This window comes from Carassius auratus, chromosome 30 (genome assembly GCF_003368295.1).
Source record: "Carassius auratus strain Wakin chromosome 30, ASM336829v1, whole genome shotgun sequence".
Classification (NCBI taxonomy): domain Eukaryota; kingdom Metazoa; phylum Chordata; class Actinopteri; order Cypriniformes; family Cyprinidae; genus Carassius; species Carassius auratus.
Window position 1 is genome coordinate 9,834,809 of NC_039272.1, and position 18,889 is coordinate 9,853,697.

The following is an 18,889-nucleotide window of genomic DNA, read 5'->3' on the forward strand; positions in this document are numbered from 1 at the left end:
GCTCAGTTGACAGCTTTTGTACCTTTTTTGTCTTTCCAACCCATCCAATCATTCAGTGATATACACGCGCACACACACACACACACACACACACACACGGAACCGTATACCATGGAGTACCTTGTTTGCTATTTTTAAGCTGGAACGGTATCACTATGAGTAAATAATTGATAAGGACTAGAGGATGACAAAATAACATCTTTCAAAATTTCAGTGAGACAAACCCAGTCTTAACTGCCCCAAATTCACATCTACGACCAGCAGGAGCCATGGAATGCTAATGTAATTAGATAGAAGGCGGGACGGTAGCTCTTTTCCATTTTTTTAGTCCTGAAAGCAATAATGTGTGCGCACTATAGACACAGTTGGGGGGTGGAATGACCCACTTTACTCCACACCGCAGAACATCTCAAGCAAAGCATCATGGGCGCTGTTCTCTGAAACAGCCAAGCAAGAGTTTAATCCTAATATGTTGAGTTGTGTGGTCCTGTCAGTGTCCTACTGACATTAGCTATGTTGTCATTACTGATCACCAAACCAGTGCAATGTCTCACTTTGTGTGATTAAGAATTAACGCTGTGTGGCATTAGTGATTTGATGTACGCCTGCTTGCGCAGAGCAAATGAATAATTTGTTATCTGTGATGAAACGAACAAACGCTGAGCCAATGGCTGCTTGGTAAACAGTGGCACTAATATTTTTCTGGCAAAACAACAGATAAAAACCTGAAGAACATAAATGGGGCCCTGGCACACAGATCAAACGAGGCAAACAGATAAAGCAACTGTGCTTTCCTTAAAAGGAAACGCTGTATCTTAAAATCACAACACGCTGCAGGTATTTAGATTTTGCTAAAAAATAGCAGGAAAGTCTTGTTTATTCTTATCAGACAAACCATGGAAGTGCGTTTGCTTTTTATCAAACACCTCATCGAGGCTCCTTTCAATGTTTAAGGGAAGACAACACATACTCGCACAAAAAAACAGATTATGATTATAAAAGCATTGGACATTTCTCCCCGAAGCAAACTTTTAATCATAAACGCTACCAAAACAGCGTGTTCTAGCTCGATCTGAGGGCAGCTGAGGCAGCACCAGATGAAAGCGGCAGATAATCAGGCAGATAGGTGATAGCAAACGTACGTACCAAGTCCTGGGTGGGCAGTGAAAGGCTGCTGGCCCTCACGTCCTCCACATCCGGCTCCATGTTCTCCTTCTCCTCCCCAGGGGAGGGAGAGGCGTCCGGACCAGAGCACGTGCTCACTAGGTCGGGCAAGCTGGTGGACGGGTACTTGTGGAAGTCCACTTCAGATTCATCCTGGGGAAGGAAGGAAGAGCAGCTGGAGAAAGCATGTTGTGTGCCGTTGAGCAGCCTGCAAGTATTTTTAACTTGATCTCAGAAAGCCTAGCGGCGAACCCATCAGTGCTTCACTGTTCAATTTTTTAGCTGCTACAAGCATCTGCTTATGACATCTTTATGTGCTTGAACGGCTGACACACTTTATACAAGGACCACAGCAAGAACTGCTCATTATTTGAGCATGAAGATGCTTCCCAATACAATGACAGACAATTATTGATTTAGTATGAAGCTGATTTGCTAGCAAACTCAAACTCACCCTGCTGGCCACGACCAGCTGCACGAGTCCAGCAGTGGACCGGAGGACAGCTACAGCCTCCTGGTGTGAGAGTCCTACCAGGGAGTGACCGTTTATCATCAGTAACTCATCCCCTGCTTTCAGACGGCCGTCTCTGAAATAAAAAGAGAAAGCATAATCAGGTCCTTGTGTAAAAACAAGCAGCAGACACTCCTGAAGTCACATTGCAGCTATTAAAGTGAAATGGTAATGGGATGTTAATGAATGTCAATCAAGAATTGATTGGAATATGTCAAGTGGTTTCTATATGACAGTTTGGTGTAAGTAATGTCAGCCAGAGACAGCAACGACCTGTGATGAATCCTTTATGACATGAACGGATTAAAACATTATTTAATCAATATATGCAGATATGCACACACACACACACACACACACACACGCGCACACACACACACACACACGCGCACACACTCGCACACACACACACACACACACACACACACACACACACACACACACATATATATATAATATTATAGACTGACACATTTATATATACTTAAAGAAAATCTGAAATGTTGAAACAGGTGTAAGTTGAAGTATAACATTTAAAAAATATATTTTAAAATACTGAAATATATGTAATAATGATTAATACAATTTATAAAACCATAAATATTACTACTATCACAAAAATTTTGCAATGGTTCTGCCTACTCACAAGCCTTTTTCATGAAGCAGTGGTTTTTAGCGATGTCCCTGATAATGTGGACCAATAAATAATTCACAATTATACCAGGAATGTTTATTAAGAAAGTAAATGAAATTAATAAAACTTATTTGTACTGAGAGAACAAAGAACACATTTCAAACTATTTTTATATGTGATGTGTTCAAATAAATCTCTGGGTGATCCACATTCATTTGAACTATTTATCCATCTAGAAGGTGCAAATGATGCAACAGCCATTGAGCTTAGAGCAAAAGGGCAACAGTTTAATCATGATTTTATCAAGAAAACAATTTTAATTACAGTCATAATATTCCACAAAGACAAAGTCTGTCTCAGTTGCATTCTTCTATCTCCAAATTTCCTAAGACAGTCTGGATCCTGACCACTGAACTGAAGCTTCATTACGATGAACAGTGTGCAGTGAAGAGAGAAAGATTCAAAATCTTAAAGCCTCTCACTGGTCAAAATCCTCAGGGCTTCAGTCACAGATGAAGGAATCTGAGGTTATCTCAGTGTTAGTTGTTATATAAGAGCAGCAAACTTCACAACTACCCACATCATGCTGTATTGATGGCCCTGATCTGACCACCATGCCGCCACTTGCACCTCACTAGAAAGAAAGATTTGGAAAGCATCCAGTTTGACCACTACACATGATTCATGTCTACAAGTTTCTCAGAAATGGCCCCCCATTAAAACTGTGTGGGAGAAAATGTTGTGCTGCTAAATTCTAACAATAACCCTAGTGCCGGTCATACAGTAGCAAAAATAGCCTGCTCTGACTGTAGGCCATGTGGGGGAGCTGAGTATGTGTTTTCCAACAGATGTGCAACGTCTCATGAATTTGTATATCTGAAATCAGTTCATTTTTTTGGGTCCCAAGGCAAAGCCACAAGGGCCTATTTTCCCTGAACACGTCTATTTAATTTAGCACATAAACTGGAGGGATTAATTCAAATTTGTTGAGGCAACAAAGTTTTCATTTCAGCTTTTGGCTCATTACCCTCAGGTTGTTGTGTTTCCTCCAAACTTTGTCAAAGTGTGTTTTAATGAATCACAAAGGGAAGCAAGTCAGCAAATTCCTCAACATATTGCAGCTTATATGGAGTTTGAGGGGCAATACACATGTACTGTGGCTGAGAGATCTCAACACGCTGCAGATGAAAAACATCAGCATAACAACAAGTGTTGCAAATCAAACACAGAAACATGCTGCAAAGACTCCCAATACAACCCAATACAAATATTACGATTTACCTTACTATCGTGGCTCTTTTAAAAAATCGACTGGTTTATCTCAGAATCTATTTATATGTAATAATTTTACTTTTCCTGTAACTTTCCTGGTGTGGAGAAGTTACAGCTTTTATTCCAACAGAGGGCGAAGTGTATAGGTGTGTTCGACTTGAAGCATCACGTACCGGTGCTTTGATGACATCATTCAACGTTCGGTCTTGCAGCGCTACTGTATTAGATGACGTCATATACATTTCAAGCCGGTGTCAGAAAGCATGCAAAACAGAATGCGCTGCAAATACTCACAGCACAACCAAATACAGAATCATGCTGCAAAACAGAAACGCACTGCAAATACAACACAACACAACCAAGTACAAAAAAAGCACTGCAAAACAGAAACACACTGCAAATACAACACAACCAAACACAGAAATATACTGCAAATACAGAAAGGTTGTGATTATTTGCAGTATTTCTGTGTTTGGTTGTGTTGTGAGTATTTGAAGTGAGTTTCTGTGTTTGAATGTGTTGTGAGTATTTGAAGTGCATTTCTGTGTTTGGTTGTGTTGTGAGTATTCGCAGTGCATTTCTGTGTTTGGTTGTGTTGTGAGTATTTGAAGTGAGTTTCTGTGTTTGAATGTGTTGTGAGTATTCTAAGTGCGTTTCTGTGTTTGGTTGTTGTGGCGAGTGGGGCGGGGCCGAGAGGGGTGGGAACGAGGAGTGAGGCCAGGTGTAGTGATTGGAGATGAGCTGCACCTGCACCCCACCGCCGGTCTTGAGTCCCACGTAGGAGATGGAAGGATATAAAACTGGAGCGACGACCGTGAAGGACGAGAGAGGACCAGGCCTAGACAATATTTTATGTTTGCTTTTTATTTTGTGCACACCAGTCATCCGTGAGGGGCTGGTGCGCTGTTTTGTGTTTATTTTTGAATTATTAAAATGTTTTGATTGTCCGCCGGTTCCCGCCTCCTCCTTCCCAATGAATACGAAGGTTTTATCATTACAGTGGTGCCGAAGCCCGGGAGAAGGAGGGACGCGCTGCTTAAGATCCCTCGCCACTGTAGTGAATCCGCAGTGCCATCAATCAGGCGAGGAGTGTGCCGCCATGGACGCTCGAGGTGGTGGGCTGGAGCGAGTTGCCGGGGACAGGCGAGCTCGCTGCCGGCCGCCCACGATATGGAGGGGCGGCTGCCGTCCGTGAGGGAGCGGATGAGTCGGCGCCGTGCACCAGGGGGCCGGAGCCTGCTGCCTCCGTGAAGGAATCCGGAGGGGCAGGGAACAGGGGACTCCTGCCGGCTGCCCAAAACCGGAGGAGCCGTCGCCGTCCACTGGGCGGCGGAGGAGAGTTGTGCCATCTGCCGAGGGCCGTCCAGTGCCACCGCCAGGCACCGCGGAGGAGATCACCCAGCTGGTGGGGGGCCGAGCAGCAGTGCGTCTGGGAACCGGAATTTTTTTTTTTCCTTTCTCCCCTCTCTCGTCTTTGTCGCTCCTCCTTCCCCTCGTCTGTCCTACCCCCAGGTTCCCGCAGGTCCCCGTGAGCGGTCCCCCCTGGAGGGAGGGGGGGGGAGTAGAGCGCAGTCTTGAGGGTATTGTGAGTATTTGCAGTGCATTTCTGTGTTTGGTTGTGTTGTGAGTATTTGCAGTGCATTCCTGTGTTTGAATGTGTTGTGAGTATTTGCAGTGCATTTCTGTGTTTGGTTGTGAGTATTTGAAGTGCATTTCTGTGTTTGGTTGTGTTGTGAGTATTTTCAGTGCATTTCTGTGTTTGGTTGTGTTGTGAGTATTTTCAGTGCATTTCTGTGTTTGGTTGTGTTGTGGATATTTGCAGTGCGTTTCTGTGTTTGGTTGTGTTGTGAGTATTTGAAGTGAGTTTCTGTGTTTGAATGTGTTGTGAGTATTTGAAGTGCATTTCTGTGTTTGGTTGTGTTGTGAGTATTTTCAGTGCATTTCTGTGTTTGGTTGTGTTGTGAATATTTGCAGTGCGTTTCTGTGTTTGGTTGTGTTGTGAGTATTTGAAGTGAGTTTCTGTGTTTGAATGTGTTGTGAGTATTTGAAGTGCATTTCTGTGTTTGGTTGTGTTGTGAGTATTTGCAGTGCGTTTCTGTGTTTGAATGTGTTGTGAGTATTTGCAGTGCATTTCTGTGTTTGGTTGTGTTGTGAGTATTTGAAGTGAGTTTCTGTGTTTGGTTGTGTTGTGAGTATTTAAAGTGCGTTCCTGTGTTTGGTTGTGTTGTGAGTATTTGAAGTGTGTTCCTGTGTTTGGTTGTGTTGTGAGTATTTGAAGTGCGTTCCTGTGTTTGGTTGTGTTGTGAGTATTTGAAGTGCGTTCCTGTGTTTGGTTGTGTTGTGAGTATTTGAAGTGTGTTCCTGTGTTTGGTTGTGTTGTGAGTATTTGCAGTGCGTTCCTGTGTTTGGTTGTGTTGTGAGTATTTGAAGTGCGTTCCTGTGTTTGGTTGTGTTGTGAGTATTTGAAGTGCGTTCCTGTGTTTGGTTGTGTTGTGAGTATTTGAAGTGCGTTCCTGTGTTTGGTTGTGTTGTGAGTATTTGAAGTGCGTTCCTGTGTTTGGTTGTGTTGTGAGTATTTGAAGTGTGTTCCTGTGTTTGGTTGTGTTGTGAGTATTTGAAGTGCGTTCCTGTGTTTGGTTGTGTTGTGAGTATTTGAAGTGCGTTCCTGTGTTTGGTTGTGTTGTGAGTATTTGAAGTGCGTTCCTGTGTTTGGTTGTGTTGTGAGTATTTGCAGTGCGTTCCTGTGTTTTGTTGTGTTGTGAGTATTTGCAGTGCGTTCCTGTGTTTGGTTGTGTTGTGAGTATTTGCAGTGCGTTCCTGTGTTTGGTTGTGTTGTGAGTATTTGCAATGCATTTGTGTGTTTTGTTGTGTTGTGAGTATTTGCAATGCTTTTGTGTGTTTTGTTGTGTTGTGAGTATTTGAAGTGCATTTCTGTGTTTGGTTTTGTTGTATTTGCAGTGTGTTTCTGTTTTGCAGTGCATTTTTGTACTTGGTTGTGTTGTGCTGTGTTTGCAGTGCGTTTCTGTTTTGCAACATGTTTCTGTATTTGGTTGTGCTGTGAGTATTCGCAGTGTGTTTCTGTTTTGCAGCGCTTTTCTGTATTTTGAGTATTTGCAGCACATTTGTTGTCAAAGTGATTAAGATGTTTTCTTAATTTGCATTTGTTTTCTTAAGTTGCAGCGTGTTGAGCTCTCTCAGCTACCATTCGCATGTGAGCGGAAAAAAATATATAAAATAAAAAAACATTTTTTAAATTATTAAAATATTACTAACTATTTTATAATTTATAACTATTTTAATTTTATTATTAATCAGTGTTTGTACAAGTTAAGGAATATTTAATGTTAGAGTCATATGCTAGGTCTGTCCAGCTTAGTAAAATTACTGTTATTTGCTCACATACCACGGAACTGCAGATTGGTAGATGCGTTACCTATCTACATTACCTATGATTACCAATACCATATTAATATAATAATTAATAAACTTCTGATACCTCATGCTCATTACTGTATATATGGCAGCGTGACTTGATATATTCTGTGCACCCATGTAAGGGTGTCACAATGGCTTTGAAGATTAATGAGTATCGTGGAGGGCACTCAAGACTCCCTGGCGCTCTCATATGCATGAGATGCTGATTGAGCAGTGTCACCACAGCACCTACTGTTGCCACGGCAGCAAATCAAAACCTTTTGAAAGCTGTAAATAAAAAAGGCAAATGAAAGCCATTTACCTCTGTGTGGCTCCTCCCTCCTCCACGTGGGCCACAATGATACCATGAGGAGAGCGCTTGGACCCTCGCCCGCCCGTGATCTGGATACCCAGTCCATCCTGACCCTTCACCATGTGCATCTTCCAGATCCGGCTGCCCTCACGGGGCTGCAAAGAAGAGGGGGGTATTTATCCGTATGGTGGAACAATCAGGAACATTCTTCACTATATAACACTAAATAAACTGCAAGTCCTGCAGCAGCTGTTTTGTGGTTTTAACTTACATTACAGTCTTCAAAATGGTTTCCATTTCATGCAGCATTTCTTTCAAGAATAACTAATCATCTCTGTAGTTTCAGCAAATTAGAAAACATTATTGTTTATACAATTTCAGACTATTCTTTCGGTCTAAAATATGAATTCAGGTTCATCAAGTGACATTTATGTTTTTTCTTTCTGTCTGCTCTGGCATTAACTGAAAAAAAGAAACAATGAGGTGAACTTTTTGTGATTTTTTTTGTCTGTTATGATGGATAAATAGCTTTTAACAATAAATGTGAATGAATGTTGAATGAATAACTGACAGCAAAATAACTGACAGCTCCATAATGAGGTAAAATGGATGTAATCTTGTTTCTCTTGTTACTCCAGTTGCAGGAAAAACAGCCATCTTCTTGACTGAACTAAATATATAAAATAAGCCCATAACATATCATAACATCATGACATTCAGTGTTCATTTTTCTTTTAAAGTCAGGCTTTACATAATCAACTTGCTTGGCAATGTAAAAAGTGATTTCAAAATAATATGTATATTATTAAATAAGAAGACTAGACACAAAATTGCAGTTAAATATGCTACTAGATTTGAGAAACACAAATTGCAATTAATTATGCAAACATGTTTTCATCATCTGTAAAATTTCAGGACTACTGTAGCAGTCTTACTCGAAAGGCAGCGTTCTTCAAATGCATGAATTCATTTCAGCCACCGAACCATTTATAGCTATTGTGACTGACATCAAAGCTTTTCTAAAAGTAACACTATTACATAAGCCCATGAATTTCCAAAACCAATTTCAAAGACGTGCCATGACTTTTCCTTAAAATATATTTTTTGTCAATATTCTGACAATTATTCCCTTAGCATACTAATTTGATTTTACACTAATGTTCATATTGTTAATTCTGTCATCAGTTACCATTTTGTCATTCAAAGCTCTGTTTTATGTCTGTACATACACAGTTAAAGAAAATATTGGGATTTTCAATGTTAAAATGGTTAAACACTGGCAAGATGTTAACATGGTGGAAGATAAAAAAAACTTGCCAAAATTACTTTTTACATATTAGCTAAATATTCTACTATATAAATTTTTTTTAATGATTACCTCTATTCAGTAAGGATGCATTAATTTGATTAAATGTGATGTTTTTGTAACAATTTAAGTCTTTGCTAGTATTTACTATGGATCCTTTCAACTTTCGAGTCATCAAAGGATCATGGAAAAAAGGTATAAAGGTTTCCACAGACATTAAAGGTCCCGTTCTTCGTGATCCCATGTTTCAAACGTTAGTTAGTGTGTTAGTGTGTAATGTTGTTGTTAGAGTATAAATAATCTCTGTAAAATTCTAATGCTCAAAGTTCAATGCCAAGCGAGATATTTTATTTAACAGAATTCGCCTACATCGAACGACCCGTTTGGACTACATCCCTCTACTTCCTGCAGTTATGACGTCACTAAAACAGTTTGTTGACTAACCTCCACCCACATGAATACACAAAAAGGGGGCATGGCCTTGTTGCGCTCCGACTGAGAAGAGGAAGAGTTGCATTTGTGTTTGTCGCCATGTCATCAAAACGCTGTTATTTTTATCCCTGAGTCCAATCACCTTTGTTTGGGCTTCCCAAGGACGCTGTACTTAGAGATCAATGGTTACAATTTATGTTTAACTCGGTTCCCGAAAATTATAATGTGCAGCACATTTTGCTGAAGACAGCTTCCTCAATCTCAATCAGTTTAATGCCGGATTCACACAAAGATTATTCTTGAAAGATGGAGCAGTTCCCTCTTTGTCTGGAGAAGGCGCTGTTTATGGACCACAAAAGGTAAGTGTATTTTATTATTTCAGTTGGTGCGCCGCGTTTAGCAGTTTCTGTAACTTATTACACAAAGGGCAACGCTGTTTAGCTTTGTTTACTAGATGGTAGCGCTGTGCAAAAATTTAAAATGCGATTTTCACGAGCATCTCGTCAGTAAAAACGCTCCTGTGATTATAAGTACATCTCCAGCACGTGCGTTCAGATCAGGATTGCCAGGTTTTTAAAACAAATCTTGCCCACTTGCTTCTCAAAACTACTCCAAAATTAGCCCAATCGCGTTTCAAGCTGCTGTCGAATCACAACACAGGAACCGCTGGCCCAATCCCAACTCGTCAAGTATTTCTGAAGGAGGGACTTTATAGAACAAGGAAGTCATCAGCCCGTTTTTATGACAGTGAAAACAGCGGTATACAGATAAGTTAATTGTGTGAAAAATACTGGGCTGCTCTGCCCAGCCATCACAGACAAAAAATAAATGTTAAAATATATTAAAAAGGAAAACTGTTTTTTTTTTTTATTGCAATAATATTTCACTATACTACTGAATTTTCACATCTAATAAATGCAGCCTTTGTATGCATAAGATAATTCTTTTTTTGACCACAAACTATTGAGTGGTTGCATATATCTGACTATTCAGCCTAGACAGAGGGTGCTTGAGGTTTCTGAATAACCTGCTTAGAAGAGCTCATTATTTTTGCAATTCTGCTTGGTGCCTCTTGTGGCGCAGAAACACACTTTACCTTTATCACTCCTTCCCAACATGACAGTTGAGTTAGCACACACCTCAAAACTACAAACATGCTGCCACTTGTTCATTATTTATTTGAAATCTGTCTAGAAGAGGGGCATGTTCTCAAGGAAAGCCTGTCGGCTGAGTGAATCACTGAAACTAAATATCTGACTGAGATGGTCTGCTGCCTCTCTTCTCAGGTTCTCACGCTTTTCCTGCTCACTGTCAGATTAAGCTTGCACATCCTCCCACTGACATGTTCCTACCCAACGCTTGCACAGACACATTAATCCTACTAATTACTTGCCTGGTAATCTCTGTAGTAGTGTTAATTTTGTCAGCTATTTTCATTTTAGTCTTAGTCTTTGTCTGATAAAATGTCCTTGTTAGATTTGATCATATTTAGTCAAAATTATCCTATTTAGTTTCAGTCAAGTTTTAGTGATCTAAAAGTCTCAACATTTTAGTCTAGTTTTAGTCAATGAAAACTTGAAATTTTAGCAATAAGTTTATCATTAATTAACCGTACAGCAGTATTAATTTTGGCAGCCATTTTTAATTTAGTCTTATTCTTACTCAAATGTATATTTTAGTTATAATATTAAACCTGTTTTTGTTTATTCAATGAAATGTATGAGCATTTTAGTCAGGTTTTAGTCAATTAAATTGTCATTCTGTATAATGGTTAAGGTGATAAAAGAAAAAACAATTTCTCAAAATTATAATCGTAATGATTGTCGTAATTTGAAAAATTAACTTAGCATTTCAGGTATTGCATTCTCCAGTAAGCACAAATCAATAAAATGTGGACACACACGAATAGTGTACTGATTTATTAAAGACTTTTTATTAAAGACTCTCTCTCTACATTATGAAAACAGCTAAAACAAATGAAAAATGTTATTTTTAGCGATTGAGTAAGTGCATTTATTCAGCGACCACAATCGCAAACAATACAGTCAAGGTCTCACAACAGAACACAGACCGGCTGATTGATGCTTTCATTTAGATCGCTAAACTCCAGCTTGTTTGTCGCTGTTTTCAGATCATCTGTGGCGGCGCTTCCGTAATGAGGTAAGAACACGTGCGCATGGTTGCCAGATTGCTTAAAATAAGCAAAACACTGGGAAGAAAATGTATCCGAGTAATATACATGAGTAATGTGTCCTGGCAATTGTTCCCTTGGATGTGACATATAATGTACGAAATAATGTCGAAAACACTAGGTACGTTTAATTTCACTTAAGCTGGCAAACGATCTCATCTTCAGCGTGGAAAGTGAAGAACTAACTGATCTCTGATTTATTACAGTTTGCACATATTTTTTGTTGTGAATGTAGATCTGCCTTCAAAACACCTGGTAAAAGAGTTGCGTGATACGTGCGTAATCACTATGACACACCTTTTATGGCATTAGTTCTGGCTTTTGTTCACACAGCACTCGTTCCAGGACTGAACCCGGCAATGTTAGTAGGTCCCCAACCCAGAATAAATACTGGAATCAATGCTAGGACATGTTTGCATCCACACAGAAGGGGACCTGGCAATGTTCCGGCTATTTTCCGGGTCCAACGTGGAAAACATTTTTCTTCATAGTCTTAATTTACGAAATTAACATTACTCTGTAGGACTGTACAGAAAATGTATTTTATCACATTGGATAAGTGTACTTAAAAGATAGAGCACATCATTAATGTTAGACATAGATTATATTTTCTGTCATCTGGATTGTGAAGTCATAACTGATTAGTCATCAGTGTGTTTGCATCAGTAATAATTTTTTTAAGATAAATACACAATGAATTGTTCTTTGATATTGTGGTTGGTGAGCTACAACACTGGTGACAAGTTAATATGACTCATTTCAGTGGCTCAATGAGATAATGTTGATTTTAAAATGATTTTTAATTTGCTTGTAAAAGTGCCAATATCTTACATTCTTTCAATCATTTAGATAATCCGATGAAATGAGTGAAAATATGCTATTTTTTTTTTTTTAATTCCTTGACATTTAAAAACAACTTTAATTTGTGTAACCTAATTTAGTCAAGTTAATTTAGTCATATAAAAGAATATTTTTGTCTTTAATAAGTAACATGCACAGATATTTAAATTTAGCCAATAAAATAAATGGACAAGGAATAAAATTCTGGTTTAAAATAAATAAAAAACAAATCAAAGAACTAAAATCAATTGGCATGAATTTAAACATGATAATATAATAAAGTACAGTACAAAAGAAATTTGATAAAGATTACATTTAATTTTAAGATAAGGCTACATTTAATTGTAATTTATTTTATTAAATTATGTTTAAAAGTCTAATTTTAATAGCAGAAATTAAATTGCAAAATTAAATATATAATAATAATAATAATATATCAAGTAAATAAACTCCAATATAGTACCAATATATTATACATCCCTATTAAAATATAACATCAAAATATATCTGTGTGGGAAAACTTCTTTACATTTTATTTAAAATGTTAGTTAAGGACACAGTTATACAATTAAGCATATGGATTGAGTCTGTCATCCTCTCATGTGGCTTTACAAAAATAGCTTGTTGCAGAACTCATGGAAGCCGCACCTTGTCTGCCTTCGAAATCCCATGTGATTGTTCAAAATCAAACCCATGCATCTTTTTGGGATGACCCCTCCAAGCAGTTCTTCTAACCACTGACACATGGATACATCTAGAAGAACCTTTATGGTTATTTTGAGTGAGCCACTCAGTTTAATGTCACAAGGCTTACATGCTCCAAGGAACACTAGCGGTCCCAATGGAGAATCAAATGGGAAACATATGCAGTTAGCCACACTGTGGGGTCCAAACTTCTAATTAGATGATGAGCATCAACCAACCACTCATTCAACCTCAAAGCAAAGTTAACAGCATAGTGAGCAAATGTTCAAATATGTGCACTTAAAGGGCGTTTCCAAAGACTTCCAAAGTTTGTTTGCTTAGTTTTTTTGCAGAGACATTTTAAGGCCTGGAAACACCAAGCCGACTTCAAAGAACTAGTGGCGACGAAAGCCGACGATGTTGTCGCCTCGCATCGGCAGCATTGGACCAAAAAGCTGCGCTCGAACACATTGCAGCTGATGGCAAACTAACATGTTCTGCGCTTGCGTGAGATGACTGAGCTGTCCATATCAGTGGCTATTAATACTATATATTCGTCAATCAAAAGGGGAAACGAAACAAAGATATACGAAATAAACGCAGATATACGAAACATAAACAAAGCAGCACTTGCTTACCATTTTGAATATCGGTTGATAACGTTGATAACTTTAATAATTTTACGCGGCTGATGTTGTTATGAAAACATTCACATTCTAGAATGATTTGGAAAGATCACGTAACATTTAAACAGCCTTCTGTCTGTACCGCTTTCATTTACGTATTTGTTTTCATCACTTTCACTTTAATTCTGGGCTAATGACTCTTTCGATAAACCGAACATCCGATCAAAGCCCTCACTCGTACTGACGTCCCTGACGCGCAAACTGCCACTGACATGAGCCCGACAGGAGCCAGTGAGTGGAACACACAAAGTAGCTCGACCATCGCTCACCGTTTTTACACCTTTAGGCCACAATCTATGCAACTATTCCCCAGACACATCTGTTTTCAAACAGTTTGGCTTTATAATATATGATAATATGGACTGTATTAGAATTAAGGCTATTTTACATTATATAATATACCTTAATCTAATATTTTCGCGCTGTTATATTTCTTACCTGACTGGAAGGTTCACTGCTTATTGACTCAGTTTTGTAGCTTTCAGACAGGCGAGAGTGGGAGCGGCTGGGTAGGGTGGCTGTGCTTCCCACCTTCATGTGACTGGACATCAGCACTGAGGAGCCAATGACTGGACTATCATCGGTAGGTGTGTCCTGAGGGGTGCTGCTCTCTGGGGACGTGACCTCTGCCTCCATGGAGCTGTAGCCGTTCTCGTGCTCAAAGTCCTGGCTATCTTTACTGTCTTTGCTGTCGCGAGTGAAGGAGGAGCGGGAAATGACACCAAATTTGCGAGTTCGTTTGCCGTTCTGTCCATTCTGTGTGGGGCTGCCTGCAGGCTCGGAAGAGACATTGCGCCGGTGGTCATTAGAGCCGTCCACAGAGTTGCCCCCACTGCCATTGCATGGAGGGAGAGGAGCCTTGCGTTTAATTCTTCGCAACATGATCAAGTAGATGCAGCCTCCATTCCAGCACTGGTCCGCCAAGTAACTGAAAAATAAGAAAAAACAATTATCCAACTGCTAATGGTCACAATGCACGTAAATGAACCAGATTGATACCAAAATAAACACATTTCTCCTTCAATACTGAGGATTACAGAGCTGTCCATCAAATCAAAGATTTACAGTCACACTGAATACACAGCCCTACAGTCAGATACATATTTACAGATCACACCCAGGTGACCTATTTTCTCTGTGGAACACAAAAGATTATTTTTTTAAATAATATGTTGTCCACTATATATACACATATACATTTTTTTTCATACAATTAAACGTAATGACCTACACACTATATTCAAAGTCTTACGAAGTCTTTATTTACAAATTCTGACATCCACTGTAGCTCTGCTTTGTGCATTCAAGAGAGCTCATGTGAGAGGTACTGGGGTTCTGTTAAACTGTTAAAATCTTTTCATGCGGTTCACAAATCCAAATTCTTGTTTATAAATCTGATCTGGTTCTTGAGTTCAAACAATGACTCTGGCTACACTGACCCACTGGAAGATTAACAACATAAATTTTGTTCTGTTTTTCAGATAAGGTTATTGTATGACTTTGGTAGACATAGAATATAACACACTTGGTCCTGATGAATGACATATTTATGGTGCTTTATTGTCATTTTAGTGTTTGACAGCCCCAGTCTTTATACTAACAAGCATACACTGGATATTTTATTTTAATTGATAAAAAAAAAGGCAGCACAACTGTTAAAAATAATAATACATATATTTATAGTAATATTTAGCAAACCATTGTATGGGTCGAAATTAAAGAATTTTCTTTAATGCCAAAAATCATTAGCATATTAAGTTAATATCATGTTCCATGAGATATTTTTTTAATTTCCTACCATAAATATATAAAACATATAATTTTTTTATTAGTAATAAGCATTGTTAAGAATTCACTTGGACAACTTCAAAGGTGATTTTCTTTGTAATTTTTTTTGTTTTGCACCCTCAGATTACAGATATTCAAATAGTTGTATCTCGGCCAAACATTGTCTGATCCTAACAAACATCAATGGAAAGCTTATTTATTCAGCTTTCAGATGATGTATAAATCTCAATTTCGAAAAATGTACACTTAAGACTGGTTTTGTTGTCCAGGGTCACATACTAGAACAATTTCTGAAAGATCATGTGACACCGAAGCTTGGGGTAATGGCTATAAAATATATTACATTTTTATGAATATTCATTCATATGTTAATATTTGACAATATAACTGTTCTTATTGTATTTTTGATCAAATAAATACAGCCTTGGTGAGACTTTTTTCAAAAACATTAACATTTTTACCAGCCCTTTTTAACCACAGTGTATACTGCACCTTTTGTGTTTTATGGAGGGATCATTTTGTGTTAACTATGCCTGTATAATTCAGAAAGCAAATAAAGGAGTTTTTAAATCTGTAGTAGTAGATTTGAAATTATCTGAGCTTTTGAAATAAGGAAGGGCATTGATACAGAAAAAGTGCAGAGCATGTTTTACACCATGTCCAGACAAGTGCAAAAACAGAGTCATGACAGAAGAAACTGATATACTGATATACTGATATATGGCACCTCAGGGACATGTCCCAAAACACTCAGAAGTTTAACTGCTAGCAGCAGAAAACACTTTCACAGACTTATCTTATATGACCACCATTTTAGCTCTTCTCTCATGTGATTCTCATAAAGAGAGCTTAGACTGACATATTTAGCTGTATACAGCTGGTTGAGACCTGAAACATTATTATACATTAACAAGTTAAAATGATCAAAGTTAATCATTTGCGCTGCTTGTTTTGCAAAGTTTGGTTTTAATGGTGCCATATGAAAGGTGACCAAAAAGCACAAAGCACCAAGGATTTATGCATCTTAAAAAAAGTTTTTAAATGCTGGATCACATCTACGTATCCTTAAAGGAACAATTTACCCATAGATTATGGGTAATTCTCTCATAATATTGTCACCCACAAATCATTTCAAACCAGTATGACTAGAGAGCATAATGGAGTAGAAGAAATTACAGGTTTGAAATGACATGGCAATGAATATATAACAACAGAACTTCATTTTTGGATGAACAATCCTTTTAAAGCAGACCAAATAAAGACTGAGACAAACTGTTGAACAACCATCTAGCCTTAAGAAATGTTCTATTAAGTCATAAGAGCACACACACCTTGAGTTTAACTGATGTCAGGGTCCCTGGGTCAAATGAATGTCCTTCAATATAATGAAAACACTACATCCATTGCTGCACACCGCTCTAATGAACTGTGGCTGAGTGATTTGTTTCCCTAGCTTTCCAAGCTTTCAGCTGTACAATAGCATGGGGAGTGGACTTTCTATGACAGTGACTAGCCATACTGTCAGTCCAAAACAAAGCATTTGCTTACATCCCCTAAACAGCAAGCCAGACAATGGAGGAGATGAAAGAAACGAAAGAGAGACGAATTGTTTTAGAGAGAAAGACCGTGATTAAATGTGTCATGAATGGAATATCGTAAGTACATGCTGATGTTTCCAGTTTGTTCATCAAAAGATTTTCTCAACACACTCATACTTGGACACAGAGCAATTACAAAATAAGTCCAATGACACAGTCTTTGTTGTTTTTTGCTTGTTGATATCTTTACAGGGCATCCGATCTTATGAGTATATGCTATTATTCACCACCTAATACTTGTTTCGAGACATGCCATCTCTTAAAGCAGTAGTCATGTATATGAGAAAATTTAAGTTTCAGCTCAAATCATCTGTCAAAAAAGATTTATTCTGCACTCTGGCCAGATGCTAATGACAGAGTGAGGTCAACCCATTCTTTACATGATTGCAGAGCATGGGCATGCAAACGTACCATATGAATTCATCCTCAAAATTAGCAAGAGCTGTTTTTAAAATAAACGCCATGCATGATAGCTTCAGGTCTGATCCTCTCTGGAAATCAGGATCAATGCGGTATGCAAATGCAGTCATATTAGATCTCCTGGAACTAAAACATGCAAGGACAGAAAGTACTGGCACGTTAAAAATACAACAAAGTAAGGAATGTTCAGGAAATGTCGATGAAGATCACAATTCCCTGAAAAAGGTGGTAGTTTTATGCAGTGTCTGACAGCTCGGATGTTTCAGATATTTTCAGGTAAAAAAGCGAATCTCTGGAATTTGTTGGTTTGACACGCTGTCTGAAGCATTAAAGCAGCTGTGGTCTCATTTTTGTTCAATTGGAGACAATGGACTTCGGGCTTCTAGTGTTCCTATATTGTGGTGTTTCTTTCCCTCTGTCATCTAGCTGATAATAAAAAGTGTCTGACCCATTTCTGTCATGATCTGTTTTCCATGAGCTTCCCTTTTTGATAAGAACAAAGTTTGTAATGTTGTGGGACTCGAGACAAAAATCATCCCACATGAAAATCAATGGAAAAAGGAGAAATGTCTCAACATAACTCAACCGAATCTATCTTGGCACAAATCTGCCACATGCAAAATCCAGATCTGCTTTCCTGGATTCTGATGACAGTCCCAATCTCAAGGCAGACTGGAAAAGTTACACTGCATTCCAAATGATTCCGATAAATGACACTTTGTCGGCTGCGTAAAAACCTTATTGCACACTGCAGCACTATTGTCTTCCTTCTAGCCCTTAAAACCTTCACAATGCTACTGATGGCATAACATATGTCTCATGTGGACAATTGGTGTGCATGTCCCAACAACTGCACCCTGTGTAACTGCAATTACATTGTGCCAAAACAGAAAAAACAAGGTGAAATCTTTTGAGGATAAGCTGTTTGTTTTCTTTACAATATCGGAAGTTGCAATGAAACGGAAATAACGGCAGTAATGGATTTGAAAAAGAAAAAATGTTGGGCAGGGACTTCGTTATTTCCATCGGTTTTTGAATGTGGGCGACGCACTCAAAAATGCAGGCTCATTTCAATGTGTGTTTGTTTTTGACTGAGCATGGGGTTTAAGAGGACTAAAAGTTCGACAGTCATCACCAGAGAGAAGTTTGTTGTTTCCCGGCATTTTGATTCAAAACTATAAATCAAACATACCCATGGATAAAGTGTTAACAAGATTCAGAGAACATGATTTAGAAAATAAATGAGGTACATTTTTATTTCATGCCTGTTCACCCAACAATGGAAATCCCAGACCAGACTGAAAAATAAGTGTGGAGGAACAAACTGAAATAAAATCTAACATATAATATTTGATTTGTAGGAACACAGCCGAGATATTTTCAATGGATAACAAATGTAATTTTTGGCGTTTGAGCCTTTATTGGTGCTTTTTCAATTTTAAATTTGAATGTCATTATATAGAAAACAAAAATTTCACAGTTTGTGTTCCAAGAAGAATGTCAATAGGGTTTGGAACCACATGAGGATAAATAATGACATGTTGAATTCTTTAGTGAACTGCCTCTTTAATAAAAGAGAAGGAGTGTCTTAAGTCAGCGTGAGTGAGTCTGCAGCTCTAAACGTGATTTATGTACA

The 18,889-nt window shown here is 38.4% G+C and overlaps 1 protein-coding gene across 5 annotated transcripts in view; it reads right to left on the bottom strand.

Annotated features, from left to right (window-relative positions):
- Positions 1-18,889, bottom strand: part of LOC113049140 (PDZ domain-containing protein 2-like) — a 68,285-nt gene that overhangs the window by 24,807 nt on the left and 24,589 nt on the right. For 4 of the 5 annotated variants that reach the window (XM_026211204.1, XM_026211205.1, XM_026211202.1 and 1 more), the window contains 4 exons: positions 13,886-14,375; positions 7,318-7,463; positions 1,619-1,751; positions 1,147-1,317 (listed from right to left, as the gene is read on the bottom strand). In XM_026211204.1, coding sequence (XP_026066989.1) covers positions 1,147-1,317; positions 1,619-1,751; positions 7,318-7,463; positions 13,886-14,375 — 940 coding nt within the window. Of the gene's footprint in view, positions 1-1,146; positions 1,318-1,618; positions 1,752-7,317; positions 7,464-13,885; positions 14,376-16,566; positions 16,672-18,889 lie in introns of those variants that run through there. The other variant, XM_026211206.1, reaches the window with a different exon arrangement.